The sequence below is a fragment of the Macrobrachium nipponense genome, chromosome 2 (genome assembly GCF_015104395.2).
Source record: "Macrobrachium nipponense isolate FS-2020 chromosome 2, ASM1510439v2, whole genome shotgun sequence".
NCBI lineage: Eukaryota > Metazoa > Arthropoda > Malacostraca > Decapoda > Palaemonidae > Macrobrachium > Macrobrachium nipponense.
Window position 1 is genome coordinate 114,399,940 of NC_087201.1, and position 27,551 is coordinate 114,427,490.

At 41.6% G+C, this 27,551-nt stretch overlaps 1 protein-coding gene across 1 annotated transcript in view; it reads left to right on the plus strand.

Annotated features, from left to right (window-relative positions):
- Positions 1 to 27,551, plus strand: part of LOC135220919 (THO complex subunit 5 homolog B-like) — a 255,615-nt gene that overhangs the window by 146,951 nt on the left and 81,113 nt on the right. Inside the window, exons 10-12 of the mRNA XM_064258553.1 lie at positions 49 to 271; positions 9,328 to 9,503; positions 21,365 to 21,552. Of these exons, the coding sequence (XP_064114623.1) occupies positions 49 to 271; positions 9,328 to 9,503; positions 21,365 to 21,552 (587 nt within the window). The remainder of the gene's footprint in view (positions 1 to 48; positions 272 to 9,327; positions 9,504 to 21,364; positions 21,553 to 27,551) is intronic.

Here is a 27,551-nt window from a genome sequence, read left to right on the forward strand (position 1 = left end):
GATATTTGTCAGCAAGCAAAATCTAATTTTGGTCCACCTTTCTTTCAGTGATGTTATAAGTGGTGACACACTGCTGAACTGTCTCTTCCCTGATGATCTGGGGATAAACTCTCCAAATCCAGCAAACTTTTATCAGTTAAATCGTTCTCAGGTGTACTTAAGCGAACACTTGGGAATGACTGGACGTCCATATAAGTGGGCTCAGACTTTAGCTGGCTTGTCATTTGCCAATGCTGATCTGCATGCTTTGGATGGTGAAGATTCACAGGATGTAAGTTTAGTCAAGGCGATTTTGTTGTTTGAAACGTTTAGTTAAACAGTTCATTAAGAAAGCTTTCAGGTGTAAAGGGGGGCACCAAATGGAGAATATGATTATATCGGGGTTATCTCATTTCATAAATCTGGCTGTTATTTTTCCATGTTTGATTTAAAAAATATAGGAATATTTTACATACTGAATAAGTCGGTATTAAAACGAAAAATGTAAATGAGAATCTTGTAAATTCATCAACTTTCCTTGCTAGAATGGAAATTAGTGCTAATATTGATTGGATTTTTAAGAGCAACATAATTAGAAAAACAATTGCCATAAATGTTTTTGAAGAAATTGCATATTATTTTCAGTATATAAATTTCAATGAAAGGAAATGTGAAAAATGTAAAGCATTATTTTCTTAATTCTCGGTGTCATCCCTATGCTAAAGGGATAGTTGCTAGTCCTTTGCCTCCTTCTTGACCTTCTACCCCAACAAGTTACACCCAAGCCCTCTTCACTCCTACCTCACTCATCCGTACCAATACTCATACCATCTCATCAGACTCCCTTACCCAGTCAGTAATCTGTACCACTCCATCACTGCTAATTTCATCATTTTCTAGCCTTCATGCAGCAAGATCCTGAAGATCCATATCAGTATTTTCTGTCTGCTCCAGTTTCTGTTCCTCCGCTTTATTACCCATATCTTTGAACTGTACCCTGTCTTTGGTTTGATTGCAGTGTAGTAGATCATTATTTTCAGTTTAATAGTATTACCCTTCATTTATTACAAATTAACCCTCTGCCATCTTTCATTTCCCCCAAGCTACTTTTATCCTACTTTCATTCTCAGCCTCACACCTTCCCTATTGGCTCCAAGTAATTGTTCTGGAAGGGATACAAACCTATGCTTTCATAAATGGAGTTTCTTGCCTAAGTGAACTTCAGCTGTCAATGACACAAAAAGAAAAACAAAATCTTATCGAGCAGACTTATGAGTTACTTGTAACCTTAGCAGGCATTATTCCCATTTTTTTCTCATTCATATTGGCACTTCCAGTCACTGCATTTATCTCCCATTTTCTCTGAGATTGTCTTTTTGTGTGTTCATGGCCTTGTTGTACATTTTCTGCAGGGTTGTTGCCCTCCCACCATTCTTTACACCTCCAGTAGCCCAGTGTGTGTGTTATTGAAGTATGTAATATTGCGGTATTTTTGCAGGAGAACTCCTAGAAGGAGACATAATCAAGAAAGTGCTAAATTTGAAGGTGAAATGTGGACGACCACTTCAGCGTGTGTTGTCAGGGGGACATGCGAAGGGCCCCTATCATCCTCTTCTATTACTTGGAAACCTGGGAAGTCACAGTCTCTTCCTGTTCTTCCTACCTTTTTCTTCCTCAGATTGGACAGGGGGAATAATGAAACCAGTAAGAAGAGGTCAAGTGTAGATTCAACAGACCACCCTTCCCCCTTTTAAAATATTGAAGGTTGGAAGGGTCTTGTTCCCAGTAATTGATAGGTTTCCTCTGCTTTGCAATTGACCTTCTCTCATCATCATAGGGACAGGTCAGCCTTCAGGAAAAGAAGTACATCTTGCTAAAGCAGTAACAGAGCAGATCAAGGATGAGACGCAAGTTGAGAACTGTTAGCTATATCTTGCCTACAGTTTCACTGTCATATCATAACTCCCCTAGATGACCCAGCAGAAGGAGCAGCAACTCATGGAGCAGGCCCAATAGGTGAAGCTCATCTCGTGTCAGGCAGGGTAGAGACTTGTCCTACTCCGTTCCCTGCCTCTCAGAGACAGAGTAGCAATAGGTGGGACCTGGGATCATCCCAGCAGGTCCTCCCCAGAGAAGCACCCTACAGACCAGAACAAAGATAGGAGCTACAATGAAGCAAATACCAGTTGGACTGCATTGAGATCCTCTTCCAGTAGCAGCTCTGCTGCTGCCTCCTGCAGAAAGGACAAAACTATGGAGACAGTAAGAGAGAGCCAAGAACAGAAGGGACCGGAGGAAGTCTTGGAAGTTCCAGAGGAGGAGGAGGAGAAGGGATTTATTGAATTTGTGATGCAAGTAAGGTAGTGTCTGGGACTGGTGGGTCTACCAATCTCTGCACCCCAGAGACCCCTCTTTGCTCTTTTATCTGGAACTAGCAGTGGAGAACCCACTTGATATGAGACAGTCATTCTATCTGGCCTGTTCCCCCCAATTCAAAGCTTATTAAGAAGCTGAATTGCCTGGTAGGAGGAACAGAGAACTTCCTATTTTCTTCTACGTTGGAGAAGCTTCTACATCCACGAAGACACCATCATCACTAGATCCTTAGACACTAATATCTGCAGATTGGCTTTCAACGTTCCGATGGGATGATTTTAGCAGCAGGGAGTGCATTTGAACAACTAGGTGTGGAACTTAAAGGTGATGTTAACTGGGGCCTTGAGAGCCATCTCCTGGCTGAACAGTTGACAGGGGTCATGGTTCAAGGATATCAAGGATGCCATACCCCTGGAGAGGTGGCCCACCATCATGAGCTGCTTTGGCCTTTCAGGGAAAGCACTTTTGTTCATTGCCAAACGAGTGGGACAACTCATGGGCTAAACTGATCCTCAGCGGAAGGGGTCCATCCTCCTGGTCATCCAGAAGCAGATTTCCCAGGAGAACTAGCTAAGCCTTAGAATTTGCCACATAGTGAATTCTCCCCATTACTTCCTGCTGGATCTGGTCAAGCAGTAGACAACAAGGGAGAGGACTCCAGGGATACTCTCTTCTTCCAGGCATTGTCTCCTAACTCCACTTCAGTATCGAGAAGACCGGTAGGCAGGCCTCCCACCCAGAGCAGAGCCTCCTACTCCATTGGATGTGCCTTGCTGCAACCAAGGTTCAGATAGCAGGGACAGATTGGGACGTATGGGAAGAGTGGGGAGTACTACAACCAGTCCTATTGTTGTTTTTCCAATCATGTTATGGACATCACTGGAATAGAACTGGCAATAGGGGACACACACACACAGGTGAGGGGGTTTTCTGGGGAGCAAGTGGTTGATTTAGCAGAAGTACACGCTGAGCTGTCATATGTTAGGTTGGGGGGGATGTTGTCTGGGGAGCAAGTGGTCGATCAAGCAGCAGCATGGGACTGCAAAGTGGACAGCATTGGTACTTAAAAAGTTTTACAGGCTCCCCTTCAGAACTACGAAGCCTCCTTTTTACAAACACCGATTGCATCCCCTCCTTTACATGAACAGTATTCCTAAGGCGAAGGACTTGCACCAGCACATAGAAGCCATGCTATTGAACAGGATGGTGCAGATAATTAAGGACAGTTCATCAGGATTTTACGTGCCCCAGTGGCGTGATCGGTATGGCCTTGGCCTGCCACCTCGGTGGTCATGAGTTCAATTCTCAGGCATTCCACTGAGGGGTTAGAGATGTGTATTTCTGGTGATAGAAGTTCACTCTCGACGTGGTTCGGAAGTCACGTAAAGCCATCGGTCCTGTTGCTAAATAATAACTGGTTCTATGCAACGTAAAAACACCATACAAACAAACAAACAATCAAGATTTTACAGCCATTTGTTCTTGGTGGGGTGGTGGCCAGTGATAGGTTTGTTAGCACTGAACCTCTACTTAAAACAAATGTCCTTCTTCATGGAGATGACCCAGATGGTCTTGGCATCATTCAGTGGGAATGAATGCATGGTGTCAGTAGACCTGCAAGATGTCTGCCTACACATCCCTATTCATTCAACCCCTAATAGGAAGTACTACAGTTTGTCTCCAAGGAGGTAACATAAGTTCAGGGCCCTCGGCTTCAGGCTGGTTACAGTCCCACCCACAAGTCCTCGCTCGGGTCTTCTGGCTGGTGTCGCTTTTGGCACGTGAGAGGGATCAGCTTGTGGCACTGCCTGGATGGTTGTCTGATCCTGGCTTTATCTGAGACAAAAGCAGAGTGAGGCAGGGATGAGAACCTAGCACTGTGCAGGGAGTTAGGGTGGTGATACTGAATCTCTTGACCATTAATTTCCCAGGGATACAAATCAGCATGGTGGCAGTGAGAGCATACCAGTCAAATGAGAGTTAAGCCAGTCTGATGAGAATCTGCAACCACTTCCTCTCAAAGGCCCAACAACCAGTGAAGCAGCAGTTGGTCCTCAGACATCTTGTCTCCTCAGAGAAGCTGGTCCTCAGGTACAGGGGATGCATCAGATCCCTTCAGAGGCAGTTGAAGGTAAACTGGAGGAGACCGGCCAAGGCCCTGTCTGATCATTGGGTGAATGGAGGCAATCAGGGAAGACCTGAGGTGGTTGAGAGACCTGACGAACCATCTACAGGGAGTGCCATTTGGCCCTCCCACCACCCGAGGAGATGCTGGTATTTTAAGACGTCCCAAAGTGGGGTGGGCACATGTCTGAACAGCATGTGTTTCAGGGATGTGGGGCCTGAGGAGAGAACAGAGCACATCAACTTCTTGGAGTTGTGAACTGTCTGGCTGGTACCCCAGCATTTTCAAGACCGATTTGTCAAGTCAGCAGTTGCCATAAGTGACATCACCACAGTATGAAGTAGCATACATAAACAAGGAAGCAACATGTTACAGAGCTGAACAACCTGGCAGTGGAGATGCATGAGTGGTTGGAAGCTTGGGGACTGGGCCTGACTACTAGGTATATCCAGGGCAAACGGAACACCACAGCACACCAGCTCAGTCACAGACAAGTTGATGGAGCTTTGGAAAGGCCCGATGATAGAATTGCTCATCATGGCAAGGAACACAGATGCCCTTTTACTGTTCTCCAACCAAAGACCAGGGCTACAGGATATCTTCCATCACCTCTGGAACAACATGGCTGTCTATGCTTTCCTTTCATTTAGTCAGATGATAGAATTAATCAACAGGCTCTCCATGTTCCACGGTATGGCTGTAGGCGGAGTAGTAAGCTGACCTGCTCCACCATCATATTGATGTCCCTATAGAACTGCCTCTCCATATTCAAGAACACAACAGGAGTATTCAACAGGCTGTAAGCTCCATTTTCTTACTTTGGTGGAGGCTCTCAAGTAGCTCCTCAGAAAGAGGATTTTCTGAGGGTCTTGCAGATGCCATCTCATACACCCTTAGACCTTCGTCTGTCGGAGTGTATCGGGAAGTGGACAGCCCTTTGTAACTGGTGCTATGGGAGGGTTTATAACCCTAACTAGACCACTGTGAAAGAGGTAGCAGACTTCCTGGTGTTCCTATGTCGGGAGAAGGCCCTACAGACTGGCCCTACCCAATATTTTCAGACCAAGGTGGATAGACCTCTCCATTACCTGGGAGTTGTCTGCACTCATCAAGTAATTTGAGAAGTTACTACAAGACATGGTAGCTTCTGAGTGGAATGTAACCAAGGTCCTCTTCAGTTGAATCTCCCTCCTTATGAAGAAGACGTCATACAGAGGTCTGATGCCTCATCCAATAGGGTAGGAGAATGACATGTTCTCTTGTACAACATCACTCACTTCTTAGGATGCTCCTCCCGTTCCATGGAGTTTGTTCCCCGACTTGGTGGCCAAGACCCAGAGCCCCATAGTCCTGGACCTGAAATTCAAATGTTTCTCAATCCCGTTGTTGGATTTCATCAGAGACAACAAGAATGAGATGGTTTTATTCCCAGCCAGAGCCCTGAGGCAGTACCTGAAGTGTACATCCCCCACAAACCCACCTGTAGGAGGCTTCATCAGTACAGTTCTGGAGGAAAAAAATGTCTCCAAGAGAGATTATCATAAGAACATACAGTTCTATTGGAAGTTGTGACCCTCCCCTGGAGAAGATTAAGGCCCATGACATCAGAGGTATAGGCCCCGCAGTGGCATTCAAGAACCACTCTCACCTTACAGGTCCCAAAGGCAAGTGTCTGGAAGATGATCAACCTTCAAACCTTTTTATCTGAGGGACTTGGTCCACAAGTCAGTGGATGCATTCACCTTGGACCTGTCAGTAGTAGCCTAGCAGGTTGTATAAGAGCATCAAGCCCCAAGAGGTCTCTGCTCTGGAAGGGACCAGGAGGATGGCAGCTGCCCAAGCAAATGTGGTGAGTAAAATGACATAAGGTCTTAATGTTTGTTTAGTGACCTAATTTCTGGTAGCTGGTAATCCATTTGGCATAGGGAGGTGCAACATTGGTAAATGCCAGGGTATGCCAACCTGCCTGATTAGGGTATATCGTCCTCCCACCTGTTAGTCAGTTCTATTTATGATAGTGTAGGTTTGTATTTCTGTTGGAAAAAATACCAGATTCAGATTTTAAAAGTAATTTGTATTTTTCCAGGATATGAACCTACACTTTCGTAGCAAAGTTTACCTTCCTCTTCTGCCCCTCTAATTTCTGATCTCTCCCAGTTAGGCTGGTTCACACAGTGGAAGACTGTGGCTGGTTAAGGTCATGAGTGACATAGGCCTTTATGATAGGACTTTGTTTTTCTACTCAAGTCAGTGAAAGCTGAAGTGCTCTTTGGACTAAAACCTCCATTTATGAAAGCATAGGTTTGAATCCTAGGAAAAAACAAATTACTTTTAATATTTGGTATGTCGGGATGAAGTTAAGTTTTAAATGGGCATGTTCTGTTTCTTTAAAGTATCATCATTGTATCTCTTATAGAAAAAGCAGGTTTAAAAAGACAAAGATATTGTCAAATACTAGCTTTTTTAAGTGGCACGTTAAATATTGGTAAATTTAATACCCAGAGGAAAAACCATGGCCATATCATTGGTTACTTTGTGTAACTTTTTTAAAGAAATTAGTTATTCTTTACCTTTACAGCAGTTCCAGCAATATTCTAAAAATCTTCCCTGTAGATTTTGGTGAGAGGTTCTGTGAACATTGAGGGTACATTGTAACTGACCATAAAATGACTATGGTGTTGCTTTAAAATCTCATGGATAAATTGAGAATTCAGTAACATATATTAACCCTTTAATGCCGATTGGATGTATTAAACGTCGATATAAAGTGTCTGTTGTGTGCTGATTTGGACGTATGTACGTCGAAATAAAAAAATTTTTTTTTTTTAAATTTGCGGAAAAATAGTTATATGCTTATTAGGCGAAAACTTTTGAATCACGCGCCTTGGGGGATGCTGGGAGCTCACGGATCAAGGCGTTGTTTTGTTTACAATTGTTACCTAGGCGCGCAAGCGTGAATTTCTTTCTTCTCGCACTAAAAAGTATCAGCGACACATCTCAGAAATTATTTTGTCACTTTGACATAATTTTTGCATCATTTTATATTAGTCATTACATAGAGTATTATATATGAAAATGTGCACAATTTTATGTAGAATACAACAAAAAACAACTCATGGTTGTAGCTCTTATCAGTTTTGAAATATTTTCATATAAATAACGATAAGTGCCAAAATTTCAACCTTCGGTCAACTTTGACTCCACCGAAATGGTCGAAAAACGCAATTGTAAGCTAAAACTCTTATTTTCTAGTAATATTCAATCATTTACCTTCATTTTGCAACAAACTGGAAGTCTCTAGCACAATATTTTGATTTATGGTGAATTTATGAAAAAAAGAAAATTCCTTACGTCCACGCGGTAACTTCCGGAAAAAAAAAAGTTTTTTGTCCGATTGTCATAATTTTTGCACCATTTTAAATAAGCTTTACATAAAGTTTTATATATGGCAATGTGTGCAATTTCATGTAGAATACAAATAAAAACAACCCATGGTTGTAGCTTTTATCAATTTTGAAATATTTTCATATAAATGACAATAAGTGCCAAAATATCAACCTTCGGTCAACTTTGACTCTACCGAAATGGTAAAAAAACGCAATTGTAAGCTAAAACTCTCACATTTTAGTAATATTCCATCATTTACCTTTATTTTGCAACAAATTGGAAGTCTCTAGCACAATATTTCGATTTATGGTGAATTTATGAAATAAACTTTTTCCTTACATCCGTATGGTAACTCTTCCAAAAAAATCATAAATTTTTTCGTCCGATTGTCATAATGTTTACACCATTTTAAATTAGCCATTACATAAAGTTTTATATATGAAAATGTGTGCAATTTCATGTAGAATACAACAAAAAACAACCTATGGTTGTAGCTATTATCAGTTTTGAAATATAAATAATGATAAACAAAAAATTTGTCCTTCTGTCAACTTTAACTCTACCTAAATGGTCGAAAACTGCAATTGTAAGCTACAACACTTACAGTCTAGTAATATTCAATCAATTACCTTCATTTTGCAACAAATGGGAAGCCTGTAGCACAATATTTCGATTTATGGTGAATTTATGAAAACACTTTTTTTTTTTTTTTACGTCTGCGCGTTATGAATTCTTGTATCATTCTGTGATAATATTTTCTCTGTGTTTCCTTGATCGTTTTACAATGTGTTATATACCAAAATGATTGCAATTCAGTGTACAATACAACGAAAAAAATTAACTCGTTAGCTTTAACCGTTTTGCTCAAAGCGTGATTTGTATACAATTATATATGACTTTTTTTTGCGCTGTCATATATCCCAATATTTATAAATGATAATGATATTTTTTTTTCATCTCTGATGGTTGCATACTAAACTTCGGGCAATGACTAAAAAAGGAGCTGTAAATGAACTCTTAATCTTGAAAACTAAGCGTGCTGTGATTTTTTTAAAAAAACATTTTTTCCGCTTCGGCGTTCACTCGCGAACGCCGCCGGCATACGGGAGGCAATTTTTAAAATACCGCTTCGGCATTTAAGGGTTAATTAGTAGTGTTAAGAAATCTGATCACTGTGAAGGTACTGTAGGTAATTATCCATCTTGATTTTAGTTCTTAACTCAGAATTTTATATTCCCAGAAAAGATTTAGAGATCACTGTCCAACATATCAATGCCTTTACTGTTATCTGGGTAAACAATGAGATATATTTTAATTTTGTTGGTGCATATAGGTTATACCCATTTTTTTCTTGCTTTGGTTAATGTTTGTATTTTTGTATTATACTTATGTTTTTCTTGAAGGTTACATTCTTTCAAAACTTTATTAAAACTTGAATATACCATCTGTCTTTTTTACAGTCAGGAACTGCCAATGGCCCATATGCTTCAAGCCATCGTGTGGATAGTGAAGCTGTTGTTTGGCAGGATAGTGCTGAACACATGCCTAATACAATTTCAGCAATTAGGCGTCGACTACAAGCAAGATTAGCCTTGCACAATCAGTTATTAAACTTGGAAAGTGCTACCTCAACCAGGTATTTTGTTTCATCTCAGTTTACATGCAATTGTAAATAAAGGTAAAATTTAGTGCTGATGTAATGCTAGTTATGCTAGTTTTGGAATCCAAACAGGCTGTTATAAGGTTGTGAACACAGTACTATGTTCAGTGTTGTGGTATCTGTAACAGCATCATGGCTATGTTATAAGGAAATAAGTGTTTTCTTTCATAGAGTAAAATGTTTTGTGTGTTTTGCCCATTTTTTTTCTTGTGCATGCACTACCTGAATGATCTTCATGCTCTTATTCCTGCAGTGTACATTGTAGAACAGTTTATAGAAGGTCCTCCCATCTCCACTGCATTAGATTCTATCATTCCTTTTCCATCAAATACTTTTGCTCTCTTACTGCCTATTGCTATAGTCAAATTTCTTTTAAGTAGGTCATATACCTTTATATATAAATAAGCCTCTAGAAATTGAATCTGTCCTTTTCCAGGTAATTTGTAATAGTGATCTAAAATTGCCATGTGGTCTCATTCCTGCACTTTGCCCATCTCCATGAACTTGCACCTTTATACTGTTTGCAATGTAACACTCCCATATCTATTTCCTGATTGCTGCTGCTACTTCATGTTGTATTCAAACCATGTCAGTCCTTGAGATCATTATCAATAATTTTTTATATAAATAACTTACCAAGTGATTACATAGCTATGATTTCAAACCCACACAGCAGTTTAAATTAAAATTTTGCGGTAGTGTTTCTGGTGTTCAGTGCAGTTGACTTCCCGCCCAATGGGAATGCCAAGAATGACTTAGCAGATAACTTTATTAAGTTTCTGCCGTGCCTGATGTAAACATCAAGTATTTGCAGCAGCTTTGTTCATTTATTGCTGGTTATTTAACCGGATTTCAGTCAAGTATTATTGCTGATTTCAAGTAGCCTTCAAGCTTTTAGCTTTAGCTTTCAGGATCAGTGTTTTGTTGTTTTTTTATTATTGAGATCTGATTCAAGTTCATCTTTGTTTTGCTACTTAACACACTTTCCTTTTCAGAGAACTGGAAATGTGTAAGGGCAGATTGTAGTAATGAGAGAAATTGTGCTTAATGTTTGGTTGCAATGAGCTTTAGGAAGAGTAGATTTTCTTGACAGCTGAGAACTGTGCACCCAAACCTGGCGCCAGCTCAGAGCACCCAGCACCAGCTTCCTTTTGTTTGGTGCCAACTCCCCACTTTTTTTTTTATTTTTCTTCTAGCCCTCTTGTTTGTTATTCACTTGCTCCCATGTCTGGTTCCCTCACTTCCTTCCCATGTCTTTGCCAGTTTTGTGTCTGGGTTAACAGGAAATTAACATTGTAATAGTGAAATGATGTGCAGTGGAGGAGGTGGCTACTCTTCCCCCGATGCTCCTAGACAAAGGTTCCTGTCAGACTCCCTTAAATCTGGGAGGGGGTATACTGGAAGACCAAGGGAGGTAGGTTAACCCACAGGTAGTCACCCCCTCAGTTAAGGGGGCCGGCCGGAACCCCTATATATGGTGGTATAGAGCGAAAAATGCAAAGTCATGAAAAAATTCATGGAGCTAGATATGGCAATTGAGAATACGTATACGAAATATTTCGTCAAAATTCCTCTTACTTTCGTAGTTACAGGGTAATTAGTAAACATAACTCAATAAGCCTAAAACATTCATCCGTACAAGAAAATGCAATATTTCTTCTGTTATCGTAAATTTTAATAATTATTGGCAAAAAAATTGTGAGAAATGGCATCTGTAGAGATTCCGTGGCTCGCAGAAGCGAGTATCTGGTTCAACTTCAATCATGAATCAGTCCGACCACAGACTTCAAGTAGGTTACACGTTCGAGTTTCACCTCGTGACATTCGCTTGCTTTTACGTATGTTTATGTATGTTTTGGCAAGAAGTTCATCATGCCAATGAAGAAAAGGCAAGGAAAACATCTCGCTAACATACAAACGAAGAAAAATTGCTCAAATATTATTACAGAATAGCATAATATACGCGTAGTTAGTGGAGAGAGGGGAGGGTTGCGTAGTAACAGCCACGTCTTGCCTGACAGCACACGTCACACTGTGCCCAAGGCTACGATCTTTGAGCAAAGAGATCTTCATTTATGATAAATAACAAAGTTTTGGTTTTTTAATACCCAAAATGGAATATGAAATTCATAATAATCATGATTTATTAAATTGTCTTTGTAAAAAGAGAGTACACCTTTGAGTTTCACCTCTGACATTCTCTTGCATTTACGTTTGTTTATCTTTGTTTCGGCAAGAATGTCATCATGCCAAAGAGGAAAATACAAGGAAAACATCTCGCTAACATACAGAAGAAAATTCGCTGTAATAAGCCGAGTTAGTGAAGGGGAGAGAGGGGGTTACATAGGAAGGAGTGCCCCATCTTGCCTCAAGCAGTGCCCCAGGCTACGATATATGAGCAAAGGGATCATCATTTATGATTAAATTATGATAAATAAAATAGTTTTGGTTTATTAATATAAAAAAGAAATATGCATTCATAATAATCATTATTTATTAACATTGTCTTTATAGAAATACGAAGGAAAACTTTGAACGCCCGTATCTCAAAACTATACTTATTGACCTTCAAAATCTATCTCTCACTTAGTTTTAAAGCTTTAACATTGGAATTTGGTATATAACTCAGAAAGACATTATAGAACAATCAAATAGAGCCCTTTTTTCCAATTTTTGTTTCGTCTTTTTTTTTTTTTTTTTTTTTTTTTTTTGTTTTTTTTTTTTTTTTTTTTAATAAATTTTTTTCTCGTGATTTATAAGGTTTATTTTTTTGTATCATATTGAAAAATTCATATCTAGCAAAAAAAATGACTTTTAGAAAAAAAACTCTTCATTTGATTGGAGGTCTACATCAGGTCTATATATGGTAGTAATCCCAGGTCTTAATATTAAATATCAAGGGAGGAGATAGATTTTGAAAAATGGTTATTTTGGGGATAAATCGCCCTGGCGTCACAAAACCGAAGGTCAGAGGCGAAAATCATATGCGGTTTGGAGATGTCCCAAGTCACCTTATTAAGTGGTATGAATGTCAAAGTCCTGTCGTTAAAAAACGGCACTAGCTGGCCGGCCCCCTTAAGCCTGTTGTCCAGTCCCAGGTGTCGACAGACAGCCAATGGAATGGCATCTTACTGGATGTGTAGTGGAGGGGTGGCTGTCCAGCCCCTTGGATCTCCTAGACCCAAAGTCCCTGTCAGACTCCCCTAGACCTAGGAGGAGCGTACTAACAGTCCAAGGGAGTCTGAAGGGGTTTGGCCCTGGGGTTGCCTCCTCAGTCAAACCTATTGGCTGGTCTCAGGTGTCAATGGACAGGCATTGGAAAGGTGTCCATAGAGATGTGCATTCATTGTCCTCTAGTGATACGGACTCCAGTGTGGACAAGAGTCGCCGATGGTCCTTTTTGATGAATTTGAGCCATTGAAGGCACATTTCAGCTGCTGATCGCATTTCTCTGCTCCCCTGTAAGCGGCTCTGGTAGCAGGAGCATAGTACACAGCCTTTTTGTAGCTTGTGCAACAGTCTTGCGTGTTTGTCTCCTGTGCTTCTCGTTGTAGCTCACATATATTTGGCACCAAAGCACTCTTCCAAGAAGTGTCAGAACGCCCAGCAGACCTGAGAGACCATCTGTGTCAGAGGGTCCAGCTTCGTCCAAGTCTCCAGCATGTCTGAGCATCCAGTAGTGTCCAAGCGAGCGCTTGGTGCATATCTTGTCTGTTTGATGCCAGCTTTCAGGCTTCCAGAGCCTGACTTTTTTTTTTTTTTAGAATGCACTGTTGTTCTTTCTTGAGTGCCAGTTCTGATGGAACAGGGAGCCTCCTCATAAGCGACAGTGTCTCAGAGTCCCGTCCTTTGCATATAAGGACATCTCTGTTCCAGGTTTATGAGCTTGTTGAAGAAAGCTCCCTCCTTTGGTTGCTTTCTTTGTGCTCCAAGAAGTGTCAAGGAATTGGGAGTTTGGCTTTTGTTTAAAACAGGAGCAAGACAAGTGTCTTTTGTCTTTCCTCCTCCTAGTGCTTCAACAGAACTGTCCTTGTTGAAGATCTTGTCAAGATTTTTTGAAGTTCCTTTTTTTTTTCTGACTAACATCAGGAGCACTGGCTAAGAAGATTGAGAACGTCTAAGTGTTTACTGAGAGATGTTGCCTTATTATGATTATGTTATCAATACTTCTTCCTCTGCACCCACTGTTGCAAGAGTCCTCCATTTGGTTTTCAGCATTAACTCTCAGAATTTTTGGACTTTCCTGCCTGCCAAGAGAATCAGGATTAACCTACTCTGGACTTCTGTCCACCAAGACATTAGTCAAGTCAGACAGTCTTCAGATGAGAGTTTTGCAACAAGTCCACCAGCTTTCTTCCAGTTCCGAGGAATCTGGCGCAGACTGAAAATGCTGTGAAGTTTTTGGCTCTTCATGGCTACTGAAGATACACATGATGATAGTTGCCTTTCTCTACTTCCTGTCAAAAGTAAGGAAGCTAGCTTCATCTCATAGCCATTCCTGCTGTTTTGCTGTTGTCCCCTCTTACTGTTATTCGGTCCAAATTCCTCTGGAACAGTGATACCTTCTCTCCTGAGTGTTCTTTTGTTAACCAACCTTACTTAGACTCCAAGCATGAAGAGAAAGCTCCATGAATCCTTTCGGACCAGTGCTCCCAATCGGCTTCAGTTCCCCAACGCGTTTCAAATTCCCAGCTCCTGGTGCCAACTTTTTAGTGTATGGTGCCATTTCCTGAGCGCCTGGCATCTGTTCTAGAGCGCTTGGCTCTAATATTTTTGTTTAGAATATTGACAGGATCTATAGAAGAATTCTATTCTTCTCAGCTCCCTTTTTTTAAAATTTAAACTAGACCACTGTTGTCTTGTCCCCAGACTTGTGGCTTTTATGGATTTTTTTAACATTTTTTTTTCACAAGGTTACTTGTGGGATCAGTTGATGAAGATCCGGTTTTATGCCTTGTTGAGTGACACCGTTAACTGGGTTTTCGGAGCTGATCTTTGCTTAACTGTAATACTAATCTCCAGTTAATAGCTCCGTTAAGCACGTTATTAGTGCTATTATAGCTGTTTTTCAGTTAGTGGGGTTTGGCCAGGGCTGGGACCCCCACCATTAACTGCAGACTGGCTTACTATTTTCTGTCACTTACCGTTCCACAAGTTTTCCCTCTGTATGAAGGTGTTGTCAAAACCATGCATGGCGTTATGGAGCGGATATCTATGTGTAATAGAGTCAGCAGGGCAGACAGCTAGTCTGCACAGTTGTCTGCGAGTTTGCATGATAATCTGCAAGTTTGCTCAATTGTCCTAGAGCCTGCATGGTCGTCAGCGAGTCTGCATCTCCCACAGCCACCTTTTTCTCTTCAAATAGAAGATGAAGTTCAAAATGGAGGCGAATCATATTGTTCTTTCATTCATTCTCCATGGTGCTTGGATGAAAACATAGATATACAGGAAGTATCCTTCCATCCATGCCAGACTGTGGGATTTTCTCAGACCCTTCTTATGTGACAGGATCCTACAGTTCAAGGATCTGTGCTTCAGCCTCCTTAGAGCACAAGTATTCTCTTGAGTCATTTGCTCCTCTTGTATTTGACTTCATTTTCTTGACATGAACATCAGTCTGTACCTGGACCACTGACTTCTTCGATTCCCTTTGATGGATAAGTGCTTGAAGGTTTTTGGACTGAAGACCAGTTGGGGCAGGGAACAGAGCTGGACACCTTTGTTTTTTCTCATAGTCCCAAATTATTGTGAACCTGCGGAGGTGGCTGTCCGAACTTAGATTTTTAGGAAGGATGTTTCTTCCTTTGAGCCCAGACCTAAATTTCTACTTAGCGCCTCAAATTTAGGTTGGGAACCCACTTGGGGAACCAGGAAATTTCACAGGCGTGGTTGCTGGAAGGACGTAGCCTTCCATCTTTCTCAGAGAGCTATAACGCTTTAATTAGGGCTTCAGTGCCTCTCGACCCTAGTTCACACCTAGACTGTCATTTTCCACTGAGAAAAAACCACGGTCCTAACATATTTACGTAAGCAAGGAGGTACCATCTGCATTTTCCTTCCACCAAAAGCAAGAGATCTTCCTCTGTGGACAGAACAATAAAGTCTTCTAGTCTTACTTTTTCAAGGAAACTGGAAGCTCTGGTGGACAAACTGAGCCGTCAGAAGCATGTCCTGCTCACTGAATGGAGCTTAGATCCCCTGGTTTGTCGGGAACTGTGGCACCTATGATGTAGGCCAACTTTGGACCAATCCCAAACCGTACAACATGTGTGGCAGGCACATGCTACAGATCAGTCCATCTTGGACCTCATCGTGCGCCCTTCATTGTGGTCAAGGAGGCACTACACAAGTTTCAGGTTCATTGCAAATTACGATGACCCTCTTAGCCCCATTCTGACCTGTGTAAAATGGTTCCCAAACCTGCTCAGTTGTAGGTGGACTCTCCCAAATCTCCCCTCCCCCCCTCCCAACCATGTCTTATCAGACAACCTTACCATAAGAGATCCACAAAGGGTGGCCCTCTCTTGCCCAAACAGGCTTCAGACTCTCCAGTGGCTTGTCAGTTGAAGAGTCCTTCAAGAAGTGTTGCAGAGGCTGTTGCACAATGTAGAAGTCAATCTTTTCTCTTTGTGTACCAGACAGAGGTCGCTTTTCTTAAGCTTTTGTCTTGGGCACTGTCTCTTCTTGTGAGATGTTTGACCATTGCGGATTATCTCTCTTTCTAAGGAGATCTGGAATTTCATATTCCACTATTAAGGGGTATCGAACTATGTTTAACGCATGCATAAGCATAGGGAGCTAGTTCTTTTGTCATACCTACCTTAACAACCAAGCAAGGAAGGAGGTGCCTTTTGCTAGTTTTCCCTTGGATTTTTAACCTAGAATGAGGACCCATCCAAGACCTGGATCCTTTCTTTCTACCTTAAGAACTTTACGGACACCTGACGTCCAGGAGCACTAACCAGCTTCCGAGCTCCTAGCTTGCCTGGTGCCAGCTCATGCTCTGAGCACCCAGGACTCTGAGGAAGAATAGAGAGGTTTCTGTCAAATTGGAGTTTTCAGGTATTACCTGACAGGGACGGGAAGTTCAAAGGGGCCATCCATAAACTATGGTGTTAATGGCAAGAGCTCATCTGGTCCTCTGACTAAGAACGTATTGTCCTTTATCCTGATGAACTTTATTTCTGAGACATTCAGATTGAGAAGAGCATTGTCTTTTTTTAAGTGACAGCTAAAGACGTCAGAACAGCTTCTACCTCATTAGCCTTTAGGCATTATATTCCCTTTATGTCCAATCTACAATCGTCTTCCTGGAAGTAAAATTGATATTCGCTTCTCGTTATTTTTAATGGAAATTAAAACGTTGAAATTTTCTGAATACCTTGGAGAAAGCACAGGATTTTCTCCTACTGTTTACTCACCTATAGTAAGGTGCTAAGATTGGGGAGCCTTGGGGGTATAACATACATGGAGTACCCACCACTCTCAAAGGAGGGGTTTTGGTTGTATTCCAGTGAAGGTGACAGAGTTTTTTGGTTGATTTGTTTTGGTAATGCACCAGCCAGATGCTGTATTTTCCAGCTGTACCTTCTAAACAGAAAAGGAAACAACAAGCATTGTTTTCAGTGCTAGCAGCTTTTTTATTTCAAATTCATTACATGTCTTAGTGTTTTCGAATAGAATATGTCCATTTATCCCACCTCCTGTCAATGTGGGATCCAGCTAAGTACGTAGTTTCTCATTGGACAAGTGGATTTCGCGCTCAGCTACCAGTCTGGTGGTCCGAAGGCGGGGGGGTCTCCCCAGGAGGCGTCCGAAGCCGACAGAGTCTTTAGGGTTCTCTCTCTCTCTCTCTCTCTCTCTCATTCTGTGACCCCTCCTCTCCCCCGACTGGGCTGCGGGGCTTTTGGGTGGGGTGGGCTCCAGGGGTGGTGTTCCCCTACCCTGTTCTGGACATCCTACCCGCTCACCCCGGGCCAGGAGTCGCCCTAGGAGGGACAAGAGGAGAGGCCATTCATTGGAGGACAGGTTCTCATCGAGTTCGTCATGTAGGTCCTCCCATAGGAGGAGATGTAGAGCCAAGGGAAGCCGCCGTTACGAGAGGAGTCGAGCGTATTCGTCGTCCTCCTCCCCAGACTGCTTGGTCAGCGGGGAGCCGCTCTTGCCCACTCCGCGTGTGGGCGCAGCGGTTCTCCACCCTGTACCTCGGTCGGGGTTCGTCCCCTGTCTGGAGGGTGTCCCATGACGGCCCCTCCGGGTCAGGTCTAGCCCCACCGTGGATTGGAGCTTAGGGTATGAGTGGTGGCATGAATGAAGTGCATTACCAACCTACCCCCCACCATCTTTCTTCCTACCTGCTCCTTTGGCATATGTCTCAGGACCCAACAACTCTTCAGGTAAGCTTAAGGGTACATATAGCTTCATAGTACAAACCATTGCATTACATGATGCCCTTGGAAGTTATTCCTCCTCCCCCTTCAGTGCCAGGGCCCCCGACCCACCCCCACGTCTCCCAACAAGCAGAGCTGGGTCCCCATGGGGGTGCCCTCTGGACCTTCCTCCGGGCCTCCCCTTCCCTAAGATACTCCCTCCTTCTAAGGAGTAAGTCTCCTTCGATAGTAGTTTGAGGTAAGTATACGGCATCAGAACAAATCACAAATTCTTGGTAATTTGTATTTTTCCTAGCTATACTTACCTCGAACTACGGAGTTTTTAGGCCCTCCCTACCATCCCCGTGTATCTTAGGGCAGGTGCCTTAGGGGCGAGGAAAAGACTGGAGTCCAGGTCAAGGGGTAGCATGGCCTTCGACCCCCGGGGTATTTACCTGGCCTGGGGGTGGAGGAATAACTGGTTTATTCTCGTCAGTGCCAGATTGACAATCCAGGTTTCTCCTACGATAGTAGTTTGAGGTAAGTATAGCTAGGAAAAATACAAATTACAAAGAATTTGTGATTTTTTCCTCTTATTACAAAACTGATTATAGGTTAAAGATAAAAGGTGAAGTTAATAATGCTTGAATTTTGGTGTTCATAGTGGTCCTATTGGGTAAATCTTACTTTTGCTCCCTAACTGCTTTAGGTATTTAATGGAATTTTCATTTTATTGAGGAAGATATCCTTTGGTTTAGGTCTGCGAAAAGCTAGAAATGTCTAATCTGTTGCTTTTTTTATAATCTTTAAAATTTTTTATGTCATACACTTCTTGTAAGAATGAAAGTCTTTTTCTCAGATAAAACTTTGTAGCTCTTGATGATTTTTTTCTTTACTGTACATTCATTACAGTACTAATGGCATTTGCCTTGATACGTCTGAGTTTAGGCTTCTGTGTGTATTTCAGGTTATCATAGGTTTAATTTTGCATGGATTGGTTTTTGATACTTGACTGTACTTTCTATATTATTTTTTAAATATTTAAAGACCTTTTACTTTGATTTTACTATTAATAGTAGGATATATGCATAAGTAGCTCCCAGTAAGAGACATGTGCATAAGTAGCTCTCAGTAATCTCTCTTTCTGCTCTTCTTTGAAGTCGCCGTAAATACTTTGATAAAGAATAAATTTTCTGCGTTGATAGCCTTTACCTATTAAATGTAATGTTTTGGTGTGGGAGTACAGGCGGTCCTCGGTCAGCGGCAGGGCTTCCGTTCCGGCCGCCAATGCTAAGAGATTTTCGACACTTAAGCGATTTCAAAGCGTACGGCCGCTGCACACCTTCTTTCGAAACTCTAGACCAGTCAAAGGCGCAGTAATCCCGCAATGGCGCAATAAGTAAAATTATATTTATGCAGTATAGTACTATAGAATTTACTGTACAGTACATTATAGCATTATAAATGCTATAAAGTGAAAAAAACCTAGCTTTAATCCTTTGGGTGTCTTGAGTATGTAAAGATATAATAAGGTTTATACAGTTTACAGGTAGCTGTAGTGTTATCTTAATGTAATAACTTTATTTGCTATAGATCAAAGATCAATATAGATCAAAGATCAATCTGGAAATATACTGTTAAATTTAAACCTAGTTATAACTAAAGCTTAGAAAAATGTTCAAGCTGCTAATGACTATTATCGTACATCGGCAACAAAGATAAAACTCCAGTAAACGTATGCCATCAAACACAACCGTAGATAAAATCATTTTAATCAAAACTACTGTGCTTGAAAGAACGCATTTTACTGTTGGTTTCACGCCGATATAAAGTAAATAATGTAAAGTTCATATGACGATGATATAAAGGATAATTGCGAACGGAATCACGTAATTTTTTTACGCAATAAACATGCCGCCAACATAATCTGTTAACGAAAAAAAAAAAAAAAAAGTAGTTCACATTCACAAAGGGACATGTATGCAATTCATACTTCCACCTAAAAATATGTTGTATAAGGAAAAGTATCTAGATATTCGTTTATGCTAACTAGAAGCAAGGGAATTCGCTCAGAATTGTGTTGAATATGGCAAAACAAACTCGTATTTGCCATCAGCTGATTTCAAACCACAACATTGACTGCTCCGCGGAATACTGGCTTAGATTTACCGTAGTATTTTATAATACAATAATATGAGAATACAGCGGGACCCCGTATTCGCGTTCTCCGGATTTGCGGATTTCTCTCGGGAACGTTTCCCAGCATTATTCGCAGAAAATTTGTTTTTTTATCAGTTTCCTGGGTTTTTTTTTATCAGTTTCATCATAAAATGCACTTTTTGTGATAAAACTTAAAAACACCAAGTATGAACATTTTTAGTGGTTTTTCTTGAGTTTTAACTAACAAAATAGGCTGTTTTTAGTGTTTTTATAGGGGTTCCAAACATTCGCTGGTTCTTACTATTCACGGGGGGGTCTGGTACACATCCCCCGCGAATACGGGGGGACCACTGTACATACAATACAATAATATGAGAATACATACAATATTATTGGATACAGTGAAGTAATGTATAACTTTTTAAAGGATTTATGGAAAAGATGCATAATTAATAAAATAACATCATGCATTTTTCGGAACAGTGGCGGACAAGAACGAACATGAAAAAACATCCCTTGACAACGTGGAGCGTAGTTACAAAGGCTGCCTTAATTTGTATCATATTTATGTACAAAAATAAAAATACCCTATACGTAATATATTTTCATACACATTTTAAACAAAAGCATAAACATTTAAAAAATCGACACATCGATCGCTAAATTTTACTTCTTTTTAACTATATTTTCAGAAGAGCGGCAGACAGCGGCTTACAAAAACGAACATGAAAAAACATCGTATTTGATAACTTGAAGGGCAGTTTCAAAAGCTGCCTTTTTATCATATTTCTGCACAGAAATAAAAATACCCTATACGTAATACATTTTCATACACATTTTAAGCATAAAAGCATGAACATTTATAAATCGACACATCCATAGCTAAATTTGCACTTATGTAACTCGATATTTTCGGCATAGAACAGCGTCAGAGGCATATATTTTACCCTAATACCTATGTAATAACTCTTCATAAAATTTTTTAATATCATTTGCATAACCTTCATGGTCTGAACGGCATTTCTACAAATGTATGAGGTCGTTTGATAGCGGCGCTGTTAACTGAAAATTGTGCCGTAAAAATACCTTAAAATGCCTTATTTTTTAATGAATATTTTTTACAACAGCCGTAAAACCGATTCACCGCTGAGCGATTGCGCCGTTAACCGCGGGCCGTCTGTAACAGTTTTATACCAGTATGAACTTTTTGTAGGTTTTACACAATAACAGTATGTAAGACTAGAAATTGTTAGTCTCATTAAGTGCTCTGTAAATTTTTAAAAAATGTTTTAATCTTTTTCCAAACAGTGCAATTGCCTTACCAGCAGAACTTCTGAAGCAACATTTCCCAGGAAAAATATGCACGGAGTTTAAATCTTGGCGTCCAATGATTTGGTCTGACTATGAAGCATCACCTAGCACACAACTTGTACGCGATGCTAAAATTGTTACGCCTCATCATCTGTTTTTCTCTGCTATATTTGAGAGAAAAAATGGTAAGTCTTTAATGTGCAAGCACAGTATTCTTATGTACTTTGTTTTTAAAGTAATTTTACATTCGCAGGCCATTACTGTAATATGCAAGAATATGGTTGACAGAATAAATTGCATATGCTGGAATCATAACGTAATTATACAGGTTGGGATATGGAGAGAGAGAGAGAGAGAGAGAGAGAGAGAGAGAGAGAGAGAGAGAGAGAGAGAGAGAGAGAGAGAGAGAGAGGGTATAATTGGTGGATGATTGAATTGGCTGTTAGTGAGTGCTGGGCTATCTGCTGGTGCAGTTGGGTTGGAGTTAGTTGTTATGATCAGAGTTCTGAGGAGTCAGTCTGTAATCAGAGCCTGTGATGGTCAGTAGTGTTGACAGCAGTCTGTGAAGAGTATTGAAGGCATTGGTGGTCAGTTAATTTGTGTGTTATTGATTTGTTGTTAAGTTTGATGTTGTTTGCTTTAGAGTAGTTGTGCCTGTGTTGTTAGATTTGTTGTGTTTGAGAGTTTCTGTTAAGTTATAGTTGCGGGTGGTTGTGTTGTGGCTGTAGTCCTTGGTTGTTTGTTATGGTTGTAGTCCTTGTTTGTTTGTTGTGTTGTGCTCCATGGTTGTTGTGTTGTTGTTGTTTGTTGAGTTGTGGGTTTGTGGTCCTTGGTTGTTGTGTTGTTGTTGAGTTGTGTGGTTGTAGTTCTTTGTTATTGGTTGTGTGTTGGTTTGCGGCGGTTGTTGGTGTCTCAGCGACCATGACCAGCGGACAGCACAGCATAGCCCTGAGTATCTGGAGTTGGGGCGAGTACATGTGTTTGTGTTTTTGTTCTGTGTGTGGGTAAGTCAATTGTCCTGTGTTTTTCTGTAGAGTGAAGAGGAAAGTGTGGCTGAGAGTGAGTATGGCAGCCGGATTGGTTAAGTTTATGTGGGGGGATTTTGCCTGCCTGTTTTTGAGCTTTTGATTCCGCCACATTATTTATTGGTGCCCGAACAGGGACTGCTGGTATGGCAGCTGCAGGACAGTTGAGATAGTGAGTTGTGTGATTGGTGGAGAAAGTGAGGATGGAAGAGTTGAAGGAGATGGAGAGGGTGAAGGTGGAGTTGCGGTTGGCGAGGGAAGCTAAGGAAAGATTGGAAGTGGAGAATGAGAGGTTAAGGGTAGAGTGTGAGGAGCTGAAGTGTGCGTTAGAGGAAATGAGAGGAATGCTAAGGAGTGTCAGGTGAAAGGACCAGAAGAGAGAATGGTTGTTAAGAAAATGGACGAAAAATTTGGAATAATGATGGATGCAGTGCAGGAGACGAAGGGATTCATGGGAGAGGGAGCAGTAGGAGGTAGGCCTACTGGGTCTTGTGATGGGCCAGGAGCGATTAAGAAAGTGATAGAACAAGTGCATGAGAGTATGAGTGATGAAAGTGATAAGGTTGTGGCAAGTGAGGGGAGGAAGAGGACACAGGATAGGGAGAAATCAGAGCAGAAGGGTAAGAAGGAAGTTGAGGGTAAGAAAAGGGTTAAGGGAAAGGCTAGTAAGACTGATGAGCAGGGTAAAAAGAGGACAGATAAAGGTGACCAAAGAGTTGAGGATAAGTTGCAGGATGAGAGTAATTTAGATATTGGCGAGTGGAAACAGGTAGGTAGAAAGAAGAAGGGTAAGAAAAGCGTAATCAAGAGCATGGATGTTAGTATGGAAGTTGGTTTGTTGTGTTCGGACGAGGTTAAGAGGGGTCAGAATGGAGGTAGCGAAAGCGAGAGTGAGAGTGAGCAGGAAGTACGAAAGGCTGTGTATATGAGAGAGGTACCCCAATGTGCACAATACGAGGAATGTGGTTGTAGGGACATAGGGAACTTTTTTTAAGGAATATTAGAAGAATTGTGTTGCTAAGTATGGGGATAACGAGTGTTTGGGCAAGAAAGTTAGTTAACTTCTTGACTGGAGTTTTGTTGAGTATGTATGGGGTAATGATGAGTGTAGGGAATGTGCTGTATGTGAGTGTGAAAACCAGGATTGTGGAAGAGGTAAAGAGGATAAAGAGTAGCATTAAGTATAGGAGAAAGCAAGATTTTGAAGAGGCAAGAATGAATGTTGGTGAGTCGTTGTCGATGTGTGTGCGCAGGTTGGAAACATTAGCTAGGAAAAAGTTTGGGGACGAAGTAATAAATGACCATAAGAAGTTAGTGGGAAAGTTGTTGGCGACTGTACCAGAGAGCATATATGAGTTTATGAATCTGAAACATAAGGAGAAAATGCAATGGACGAATGAAAGGTTAACATGGAACAACATTTTAGAAATAGTAGAGGATTATGAGCTAGATAGGTGTATGAAAGAGAGTAGAAGTGTTAGTGTTAGGACTGAAGTAGCTGAGGTTATACCAGAGTTTAAGAGCTATAGGGAGGCAGTTTTTGGAGGGCTGAGGCAAATGGCAGAGCGAGTTGTTGATAGGAGCGTTAGAGCAAGTAACGTGAGTTTAGTTAGCCCTAAAAGAGATAGGAGTGTGACTGTCGGAAGAGTAGGGTCAGTTAGTTGTGAGGTAGAGCAGCAGTGTTACAGAAGTGGTAAGCCAGGACACAAGAAGAATGAGTGTCTATGGGCATTAAGAGTATGCTTCGGGTGTGGGCAAACAGGGCATTTGGTGAGCAAGTGTAAGAAAGATAGGGATATTAAATGTTACCGGTGTGGACAGGTAGGGCACATAGCTAGTACAAAGGCGGCCGTTTTATCTACCCGACGTATCATTACCTCCTCATTTTTTCTTAAGATCCGCTGCTGCGTAATTAAGCTTTTTGGTGAATATCCTGCTGGTGTAGCAGATACCTCTAAATTCGAGAGATTGACCAGAAACCCTACTGAAGACATCAAACAGGATGCTAACTGCATCATCACTACAGTAAACGCCGCAATGAATGCATCTCACCTCCCGCCCATCCAAGGAGATTACAGCTTGGGGTATGGAAACGTGAAAACTCACAAGACAGGTAACCCCTTACGCCCCATCATCAGTCAGACACCTGCCCCGACCTACGCTTTGGCAAAACGCCTGAACAAATCCTGACGCTGTATACCCCCTCCAAATTTTGCCTTACTTCTTCGACGGAGTTCCTGGAGAAAATCTGGGATTCCCTTGGCGACGGCACGATGGCGTCCCTCGACGTGGAGTCCCTGTTTACCAACGTCCCTATTGTGGAAACAATAGGCATCATTTTGGAAAAGGTCTACAGGAACCCTGACATGCAACCTCCGAACATCCCGGAAGAATCCCTTAAGACACTCATAGACATCTGTACCAAGAGAGCCCCTTTCACCACCCACAGAGGACAGATGTTCCACCAGAAAGACTGCGTGGCAATGGGGTCCCCCTTGGGCGTCCTCTTTGTCAACTTTTATGTGGGTACCGTTGAAGAGCAGGTTTTTTCGCAGCACCAATATCCCTGGACGTATGCTAGATACATTGATGACATATTTATTCAAGCTGACTCCAAGGAAGAGGTTGAAGCTCTTTGCCAGCAGTTCCTGCGCAACAGCGCCCTTAATTTCACAATTGAATTCAGCAGCGAAGATCGGCTCCCCTTCCTCAACGTCCTAATTATGAAGACTACCCCGAAGATGACCACCGCTGTCTACACCAAATCTACCAACTTGGGACTTTGCCTGAACGGAGAGAGTGAGTGTCCTGCGAGGTTCAAGACCACCACTGTCAAGGCCTTTGTGAGGAGGACTTTAACGCAGTGTTCAGCGTCGGCGTGGCAGGACACCCACACAGAACTGGATCGAGCTTCACAAATGATGATTAACAACGGTTGCTCCAACAAGCTGATCAACAGGGAGATAAGAACAGCTTTGAATAAATGGTACATGGAGGACGAAAAGAATAAAGAGAATCCCCTCTCCTAGGATGTACACATTTTCTACAAGTTCTTCATGTACCACGTATACAAAGAAGAGGAGAGATGCATCAAGAAGATTGTGGAAGAAAACGTCACCCCCCGTGGAGGAAGGGAAGAGGTTCTCTTATAATCTATTATAAGAATTGAAGGACAAGAGACCTGGTAATGAGGAATAACCCCACTCCGCCCGCAGGAGACCCCCTGAAGCAGAATAACGTCATCTACCGGTACACATGCCCTATCCAAGGATGTCTTGGAGTCTATATCGGAATGACGACGTTACGACTGTCCAAGAGGATCTCCTGTCACTCCCAGAACGGTACCATCAAACACCACGCCCTCACTGCCCACCAACAACAGCACGTCGTGTGAGAGGACATCGTGAAAAACACGCGGATAATCGAGGCGTTATTCATTCTTGAACAAAAACCCCTCCTAAATACAACACAGGAACCCTTCCTGCTGCCCACCTGTGTAAGGAAGGCCCAACCCCCCCACCCCCCCCCCCAACCCCCCCCCCAACCCCCCCCCCCCCCTCCAGAGGATAACACCAGTGCCCAGGACGGGACCAATATTGAAGAGGATGGAAGAAATACCAGGAGTTACATCACCACGGTCGCAGCCAATGAAAACCCGGCTCCAGGTGACGCAACACACCTGAGAAGGTCAAACGCGCCTTGAGCATTTCCGACGCCTGGCCACCAGCCAATGAAAAGTAAAGTATCCTCCAGGTCTTGCAGGAGTATCCATGAGCGCCCGCACGACCACGATATCGAGAAAGACTCACCACCAAGATTCAGTTCTCCAGCAACCATCACTGTGATGATGCCCTGGCAGATCTGGGCGAAACGTCGCATCGAGAGAGAGAGAGAGAGAGAGAGAGAGAGAGAGAGAGAGAGAGAGAGAGAGAGAGAGAGAGAGAGAGAGCAACTTGTAGTAGTAGTAGTAGTAGTAGTAGTAGTAGCAGTAGCAGTAGCAGTAATAAAGATAATTCAGTATGACTACACGGGATTTGACGATCCCCTATGGCACATTGCTTGCCAGTTTCAGCAACATTGAGAAATCCTTGATAAGGAAAATAGAGAAGGCTATACAAGATTAATGGAGCTGATGCAGCAATCCTTTTCAACAAGACTTGTTTTTTAATTAATTTCATCATAAAATGCACTTTTTGTGATAAAACTATAAAAACCAGGTGTAAACATTTTAGTGCCTTTTTCTTGAGTTTTAACTAACAAAAAAGGCCGTTTTAAGCGTTCTTATAGGTATTCTGACTATTTGGCGGGGGGGGGGGCAAGGTCTGGCATGCATCCTCCATGAATGCGGAGGACCACTGTACTTTGTTTTATTTATAGACATTTCAATCACAAAATACGACTGTAAACTGTTGATGGCGTGAGTAACAGAAAGAATAGCCCTCTCCAAGATCGATGTGATTAAATGTATTTTGTAGTCTTATTAACCCTTAAACGCCGAGCTGGTATATCCGAAAGTGTCTCCCATATGCCGGTGGCGTTTGCGAGTGAGCGCCGAAGCGGAAAAAAGTTTTATTAAAAAAATCACAGCACTCTTAATTTTCAAGAGTGAGTTCATTTTTGGCTCCTTTTTTTGTCATTGCCTGAAGTTTAGTATGCAACCATCAGAAATGAAAAAAATATCATTATCATATATAAATATTGGAATATATGACAGCGCGAAAAAAAAATGTCATATATAATTTATACAATTCGCGCTGTGAGCAAAACGGTTAAAGCTAATGAGTTAATTATTTTTTCGTTGTATCGTACACTAAATTGCGACGATTTTGTTATATAAAAAATTGTAAAATGATCAAAGCAACACAGAGAAAATATTATCACAATATGATGCATGAATTCGTAATGCGCGTACGTAAAAAAAAGCAGTATTCATAAATTCACCATAAATCGAAATATTGTGCTAAAGACTTCCCGTTTGTTGCAAAATGAAGGTAATTGATTGAATATTACTAGACTGAAAGTGTTGTAGCTTACAATTGCAGTTTTCGACCATTTCGGTTGAGTTAAAGTTGACCGAAGGTCGAATTTTTATATCTTTATGTATATGAAAATATTTCAAAGCTGATAAAAGCTACAACCATGGGTTGTTTTTTGTTGTA